General features: G+C 66.5%; 1 protein-coding gene and 1 long non-coding RNA gene across 4 annotated transcripts; one reads left to right on the plus strand and one right to left on the minus strand.

The window, feature by feature from the left end:
* Window positions 1–716: 716 nt before the first annotated feature.
* LOC146768516 (uncharacterized) lies at window positions 717–1,264 on the minus strand. Its single transcript, XR_014953182.1, has 2 exons — window positions 1,233–1,264; window positions 717–1,048 (listed from the first exon to the last, which is right to left on the minus strand). It is a non-coding gene; the product is annotated as an uncharacterized LOC146768516 (long non-coding RNA).
* On the plus strand, window positions 897–4,931 carry LOC144245961 (uncharacterized). Of its 3 annotated transcripts, none has more exons than XM_085572741.1 (3): window positions 897–1,048; window positions 1,092–1,593; window positions 1,690–4,931. In XM_085572741.1, the coding sequence occupies exons 1-3, from the start codon at window positions 897–899 to the stop codon at window positions 1,780–1,782; spliced, it is 747 nt and encodes a 248-aa protein (XP_085428867.1). In that variant the 3' UTR covers window positions 1,783–4,931. The 3 variants fall into 3 exon arrangements, with proteins under 3 accessions (XP_085428867.1, XP_085428868.1, XP_077637821.1); XM_085572742.1 differs by having other exon boundaries at window positions 1,092–1,479; window positions 1,574–4,931; XM_077781695.2 differs by having other exon boundaries at window positions 1,092–4,931.
* Window positions 4,932–8,746: the final 3,815 nt, after the last annotated feature.

Genomic DNA, 8,746 nt, shown 5'->3' on the forward strand with positions numbered 1-8,746 from the left:
GACCCCCAAATTTGGGGGTCCCCCCCTCCCCCCACGCTGCATGGGTGCCCCTCCCCCACAGCTGCCCCCCCGTGCCGTACCCCAAAACCGGGGCGCCCCCCCCCAATTTGGGGGCGCCCCTCCCCCCGCAATAAGCCCCTCCCCCCCCACGGCACAGCAGCTCCTGGGGGGACCCCAAAACCTCCCCCCACCCCCCCCGGGACCCCCCAATTTGGGGAGGGGTCCCGCCACCCCTCCCCCATCCGTGCATGGCCCCCCCCTCCCCCCGGGTACCCCTCCCCCACCTTGGGTACCCCAATAACTTCAGGGTGCCCCTCCCCCACCCCTCCCCCTCAATGGGGGGGGGATCCCCCAAATTTCCCATTGAGGGACCCCCCCCCAAAATCCCGGGGGGTTTTTTTTGGGGGGGGGGGAGGACCCCCAAATTCTCCCCTCCCCCCACGAGGGGCGGCCCCGCCTCCCCCCATTTTGGGGGCGCCCTTGCCGAGAGCACAAACCCCTCCCCCACCCCCCCAAAACCGACCCCTCCCCCCCCAATTAAACCCCTCCCCCTCCCCCCCCGGGATTTCGCGCCCCTCCCCCCTCCTCCCCTCCCCCCCCGCGATGCCAAAGCCTGAAGGGGGGAGGGGGAGGGGAGGGGGGAGGGGCGGGGTGGGGGAGGGGTCTCTGCATGCCGGCCCCTCCCCCCGCCCCTCCCCCCCCCCCCGATCTCCATCTATGCCAATTTTTGGAGCTTTTTTGGAGTTTTGTTTTTTTTTTAAAGGAATTTTTTCCTTTTTTTTCCGTTTTTTTTTTAAATTAATTTTTTTGCGTTGCCAAACTGTAGAACCGCGGGCGCGCCGCCCGCCCTAGAGCAATAATTACCGACCGTTAATTACCGATTAATTAGCGACCGCATGGGCTCGAGCAATCAGGGACCCCCCCGAGCCGAAACCCCTCCCCCCGCCCCTCCCCCCCTTAGAGCGACCGAAATCAGGGATGACGTCAGAGTAGCGATAGCCGCCCCTCCCCCACCGCACGGCCACGCCCACGGACACGCCCGGGACACCTGGACACGCCCACGGACACGCCCACGGACACGCCCGGGACACCTGGACACGCCCACGGACACCTGGACACGCCCACGGACACGCCCACGGACACGGCCACGGACACCTGGACACGGCCAGGACACCTGGACACGCCCACGGCACCTGGACACGGCCACGGACACCTGGACACGGCCAGGACACCTGGACACGCCCACGGACACCTGGACACGGCCACGGACACCTGGACACGGCCACGGACACCTGGACACGCCCGGGACACCTGGACACGCCCACGGACAGGCCCACGGACACCTGGACACGGCCGGGACACCTGGACACGCCCACGGCACCTGGACGCGCCCATGGACACGGCCAGGCCACGCCCACGGACACTGACACGCCCACTCCCAGGCCACGCCCACGGACACCTGGACACGCCCACGGACACCTGGACACGCCCACGGCCAGGCCACGCCCACGGCACCTGGACACGCCCACGGCACCTGGACGCGCCCACGGATACCTGGACACGCCCACGGCACCTGGACACGCCCACGGACACCTGGACACGCCCATTGACACCTGGATACGCCCACGGACACCTGGACACGCCCACGGCCAGGCCACGCCCACGGACACCTGGACACGCCCACGGCACCTGGACAGGCCCAGGACATGCCAAGGACACGCCAAGAACATGAGGGGTGGGCGTGGGGAGAGGGGGAGTGAGAATACCTGTACACACGTGTGAGCACCTGGACACACCTGTGCGCACACCTGGACACACCTGGACACACACCTGTGCACACACACATGTTCACACACCTCTGCACACACCTGTGAGCACCGGTGCACACACCTGGATACACATGTACACACCTGGACACACATGTACACACCTGTGAGCACCAATACACACACCTGTAGACACACCTGTGCACACCTGTACACACCTATATACACACCTGTACACACAGGTACAGACCTGTGCACACCTGTGAGCACCTGGACACACACCTGTGCACACCTGTACACAGCTGCACACACAGGTACACACCTGCACAAACCTTGACACACCTGTACACACCTGTATGCACCTGTACAGACCTGCACACACCTGAGCACACCTGAGCACACCTGTGAACACCTCTACACACCTGCACACGCCTGCACATTGACACACCTGTGCACACCTGTACACACACCTCTACACACCTGCACAGGCCTGCACATTGACACACCTGTGCACACCTGTGCACACCTGTACACACACCTCTACACACCTGCACACGCCTGCACATTGACACACCTGAGCACACCTGAGCACACCTGTACACACACCTCTACACACCTGCACACGCCTGCACATTGACACACCTGTGCACACCTGTGCACACCTGTACACACACCTCTACACACCTGCACACGCCTGCACATTGACACACCTGTGCACACCTGTACACACACCTCTACACACCTGCACACGCCTGCACATTGACACACCTGTGCACACCTGTGCACACCTGTACACACACCTCTACACACCTGCACACGCCTGCACATTGACACACCTGTGCACACCTGTACACACACCTCTACACACCTGCACACGCCTGCACATTGACACACCTGCGCACACCTGTGCACACCTGTGAGTGCCTGCACACACCTGCGCACACCTGTGAGGACTTGTACATACCTGTACACACCTGTACACACCTGCACAAAGCATGTACTGTAACTCAGCTCACCTGCACACACCTGTACACACCTGTACACACACCTTTGCACACCTGCACACACCTGCACACACCTGCACACACCTGTACACACCTGTACACACACCTTTGCACACCTGCACACACCTGCACACACCTGCACACACCTGCACACACCTGTACACACACGTTTGCACACCTGCACACACCTGTACACACTTGTGCACACCTGCACACACCTGCGCAGGGCGCACCTGTGCACCTGTGCACTGACACGCATTGTACCTGTATGGCACACCTGTACATTGACACACCTGTACACACCTTTAGGCACCCATGAATACCTGCACACACCTGCGCACACCTGAACACACCTGTACACACCTGTGCTTTGCACACCTGTGCACCTGGGCACTGACACGCATTGTACCTGCACTGCACACCTGTACACACCTGTACAATGCGCACCTGCACACCTGTGCTTTGCACACCTGCACACCTGGGCACACCTGTGCACCGGTGCACCTGTGTGCACCTGTGCTTTGCACACCTGTACCGCTGCGCATGGCCCACATTACACCTGTACTGCACACCTGACACACCTGCACACACCTGTGCAATGCACACCTGCACACCTGGGTATTGACACGCATTGCACCTGTAGTGTACACCTGACACACCTGTGCACACCTGTACACACCTGTGCAATGCACACCTGTGCACCTGGGCACTGACACGCATCGTACCTGCATGGCGCGCCTGCACACTTGTGCAATGCACACCTGTGCACCTATGCTTTGCACACCTGTACCGCTACGCATGGCCCACATTACACCTGTACTGCACACCTGTACACACCTGCACACACCTGTGCACCTGGGCACTGACACGCATTGTACCTGTATTGCACACCTGCACACCTGTGCAATGCACACCTGCGCACCTGTGCTTTGCACACCTGCACCGCTGTGCATGGCCCACACTACACCTGTACGGCACACCTGACGCACCTGCGCACACCTGTCCAATGCAAACTTGCACACACCTGTGCAGTGCACACCTGTCCAATGCACACTTGCACACCTGTGCAATACACACCTGCACACACCGGTGCATGGCCCACATTACACCTGTACTGCACACCTGCACACACCTGCGCACACCTGAACACAACTGCGCACACCTGATACACCTGTACACACCTGACACACCCACCCAGGTGCACCCCCACAGGTGCCCCCAGATACCCCCAGGTGTCCCAGGTGTGCCCAGGTGTGTCCCAGATACCCCCAGGTGTGCCAAGGTGTGTCCCAGGTGTGCCCAGGTGTGACCCCCCTCACCTGGGCCAGGCTGGGCCCCCCCAATTCAGGTACCGCAGGTCCGGGAGCTCCGCCCCTTTCTGGCCACGCCCCCGGGCACACCTGAGCCTGGCCACGCCCCTTGGGCACACCTGGCCACGCCCCCGGGCACACCTGAGCCTGGCCACGCCCCCGGGCACACCTGGCCACGCCCCCGGGCACACCTGAGCCTGGCCACGCCCCCGGGCACACCTGGCCACGCCCCCGGGCACACCTGAACCTGGCCACGCCCCCGGGCACACCTGGGTTGGTCACGCCCCTTGGGCACAGCAGGGCCTGGCCACGCCCCCCAGGCACACCTGGGCCTGGCCACGCCCCCCGGGCACACCTGGGCCTGGCCACGCCCCCGGGCATACCTGGCCGCGCCCCCGGGCACACCTGGCTGCGCCCCCGGGCACACCTGGGCCTGGCCACGCCCCCGGGCACACCTGGGTTGGTCACGCCCCTTGGGCACACCTGGCCACGCCCCCGGCGCACCTGGGCCTGGCCACGCCCCCGGGCACACCTGGCCACACCCCCGGGCACACCTGGCCACGCCCCCGGCGCACCTGGGCCTGGCCACGCCCCCGGGCACACCTGGCTGCGCCCCCGGGCACACCTGGGCCTGGCCACGCCCCCGGGCACACCTGGCCACGCCCCCGGCGCACCTGGGCACGCCCCCGGGCACACCTGGGCCTGGCCACGCCCCCGGGCACACCTGGCCACGCCCCCGGCGCACCTGGGCACGCCCCCGGGGTTTTGGGGCCAATCCGAGCGGTTTCTGGACAAGCACAAGCGGCCCCCGCGGCCCCCCCGGCCCCGCGGCCAATAAAGGGACGAACCCGGCCCGGCTCCGCCTCCCTGCGACCCCCGGGAACACCGGGAACGAACACCGGGAACACCGGGAACACCGGGAATAAACACCGGGAACAAACACCGGGAACACCGGGAACACCGGGAATAAACACCAGGAATAAACACCGGGAACACACACCGGGAACAAACACCGGGAACACCGGGAACACACACCGGGAACACCGGGAATAAACACCGGGAATAAACACCGGGAACAACGGGAACACCGGGAACGAACACCGGGAACAAACACCGGGAACACCGGGAACACCGGGAACAAACACCGGGGAACACTGGGAAATACCGGGGAACACCGGGAACACCGGGAACAAACACCGGGAACAAACACCGGGAACACCGGGAATAAACACCGGGAATAAACACCGGGAATACCAGGGAAATACCGGGAATACCGGAAATACCGGGAATAAACACCGGGAATACCGGTAACACCGGGAAATACCGGGGAACACCCGGGAAATACCGGGGAACACCGGGAAACACCGGGAACACCAGGGAAATACCGGGAAATACCGGGGAACACTGGGGAATACCGGGGAACACCGGGAAATACCGGGAAACACCGGGAATACCGGGAATACCGGGAACACCAGGGAACACCAGGGAACACCAGGAACACCGGGAATACCGGTAAATACCGGTAAATACCGGGAAATACCGGGGAACACCAGGAAATACCGGGAAACACCGGTAAATACCGGGAAACACTGGGAAATACCGGGGAACACCGGGAACACTGGGAACACCGGGAATAAACACCGGGAAACACAGGGAATACCGGGAAATACCGGGAAACACCGGGAAACACCGGGACCCTCCCGGGACCCCCCTCGGGATCACCGGGACGCCCACGGGACCACCGGGATCAGCCCCGGGACCCAACCGGGACTCCCCCCCCCCGGGAAACACCGGGACCACCGGGAGCCCCCCAGGACCCCCTCGGGAATCACCGGGAAAGACCGGGACTACCCCGGAAAACACCGGGAAACACCGGGAATCACAGGGGACCCCCTCGGGACCCCCCCCCCCCCCGGGAAACACCGGGACCACCGGGACCCCTCCGGGACACCCCCGGGAAACACCGGGACCACCGGGACCCCTCCGGGAGACACCGGGATCCCCCCGGGAAACACCGGGGTCCCCCCGGGATCACCGGGACCCCCACGGGATCCCCCCGGGGCCACCACTGGGACCCCACCGGGACCACCGGGATCAGCCCTGGGACCCTCCCGGGACCACCAGGACTCCCCCCCCGGGAAACACCGGGACCACCGGGACCCCCCCCGGGAATCAACGGGAAACACCGGGACCCCCCCGGGATCACCGGGATTCCCCCGGGAACCACCCGGGAATCAACGGGACCCACCCAGGACCCCCCCGAGACCCCCTCCCGGGACCACCGGGACCCCCCCCGGGAATCACTGGGAAACACCGGGACCCCCCCCAGGAAACACCGGGATCACCGGGACCCCCCCGGGATCACCGGGACCCCCCCGGGAAACACTGGGAAACATCGGGAGTCACCGGGAACCACCGGGATCAGCTCCGGGATCCCTCGGGATCACCGGGATCCCCCCCGCCGGGGCACCGAGACCCCCCCGGGAAACACTGGGACGACCCCATCCGGGACCCCCCAGGGATCACCGGGACCCCACCCCGGGATCACCGGGAATCACCGGGACCCCCCCGGGACCACACCAGGGCCTCCCCCCCCCACCATGGAACCCCCGGGACCACCGGGACCCTCCCCGGGAAACACCGGGACCCCCCCGGGATTCTCCGGGACCCCCCCCGGGGCCTTTCATAGGCGAGACCCACCCCGGGACCCCCGAACCGCGGGACCCCCGGTCCCGGGACCCCCGGGACCCCCGAACCGCGGGACCCCCGGTCCCGGGACCCCCGGGACCCCCGAACCGCGGGACCCCCGGGGTCCCCTCGCCCCCAGCCCTGTCCCGTTCCACGGGGCTCCCCCCGCCCACCCCCGGGCCCCCCCCGGTGTCTCCCCGGTGTCCCCTCGATGTCCCCCCCGGTGTCCCCCCGGTGTCCCCCCGGTTTTCCCCCCCGGTTTTTCCCCTCCCTCGTATCCCCCGTATCCCCCCCGGTGTCCCCTCCCGGTGTCCGGTGTCCCCCCGATGTCCCCCCGGTTTTCCCCCCCGGTTTTTCCCCCCCGGTGTCCCCTCCCGGTGTCCGGTGTCCCCCCGATGTCCCCCCGGTTTTCCCCCCCGGTTTTTCCCCTCCCGGTGTCCCCCCGGTGTCCCTCCCCCCTCCCGGTGCCCCTCCCCCCTCCCGGTGTCCCCCCGGTGCCCCTCCCCCCTCCCGGTGCCCCTCCCCCTCCCGGCCCCTCCCCCTCCCCCCCGGGCCCTGACCCCGCTGCCCCCCCCGGTTATTTTTAGCTCCGGCGGCAGCGGCGGGGGGGAGGGGAGACCCCGAAACCGGGAGAGAGACCCCCCAAAACTGCCCCACGCCGACCCCAAAACCGGGGGAGACCCCGAAATCGGGGGGAGAGACCCCAAAACCGGGGGAGACCCCAAAACCGGGGAGAGAGACCCCAAAACCGGGGAGAGAGACCCCGAAACCGGGGGAGAGACCCCGAAACTGGGGGGAGACCCCGAAACCGGGAGAGAGACCCCGAAACCGGGGAGAGAGACCCCGAAACCGGGGAGAGACCCCGAAACCGGGGAGAGAGACCCCGAAACCGGGGGGAGACCCCGAAACCGGGACAGACTCCGAAACTGGGGGGAGAGACCCCGAAACCGGGACAGACCCCGAAACCGGGGAGAGTCCCCGAAACCGGGGGGAGACCCCGAAACCGGGACAGACCCCAAAACCGGGACAGACCCCGAAACCGGGACAGACCCCTAAACCGGGACAGACCCCAAAACCGGGAGAGAGACCCCGAAACCGGGGGGAGACCCCAAAACCGGGACAGACCCAAAACCGGGAGAGAGACCCCGAAATCGGGGAGAGTCCCCGAAACCGGGACAGACCCCAAAACCGGGCGAGACCCCAAAACCGGGGGAGAGACCCCGAAACTGGGGAGAGACCCCTAAACCGGGGAGAGTCCCCGAAACCGGGGGAGAGACCCCGAAACTGGGGGGAGACCCCGAAACCGGGGGAGAGACCCCGAAACCGGGGGAAGACCCCAGAACCGGGGAGAGACCCCGAAACCGGGGAGAGACCCCGAAACCGGGACAGACCCCGAAACCGGGGAGAGACCCCCAAAACCGCCCCACAGCGACCCCCAAAACCGAAGAAGCTCGGAGCCCTCCCCAGCTCCACATTCTGGGGGTTCCCCAAATTTTGGGGGTCCCCCCACATCCCGGGGTCCTCCACACCCTGGGGGTCTCCTCCACATCCCGGGGGTCTCCCCCAAATCCCCGGGGTCCCCCCAAGCCCCTCCCCCACCCCACAGGTGCCCCCCAGTTCCCCCCTCCCCCTCCCGGGGGTCCGCGGGTCCCTCCCCACCCCACATCCCGGGGTTCCCCCAAATCCCGGGGTTCCCCCCCAAATCCCGGGGTTCCCCCCAATCCCGGGGTTCCCCCCCAAATCCCGGGGTTCCCCCAAATCCCGGGGGTCTCCCCCCCATCCCGGGGTCCTCCACACCCTGGGGGTCTCCCCCACACCCTGGGGGTCCCCCCCCCAATCCCGGGGCCCCCCCATTTCCCCCCTCCCCTCGGGACTGGCCCCTCCCCACCCCACATTTTGGGGGTCCCCCCCAAATCCCGGGGGTCTCCCCCCCCATCCCGGGGTCCTCCACACCCTGGGGGTCTCCCCCACACCCTGG

This window comes from Lonchura striata, chromosome 2 (assembly GCF_050655825.1).
Source record: "Lonchura striata isolate lonStrDom1 chromosome 2, ASM5065582v1, whole genome shotgun sequence".
NCBI classification, from domain to species: Eukaryota; Metazoa; Chordata; class Aves; order Passeriformes; family Estrildidae; genus Lonchura; species Lonchura striata.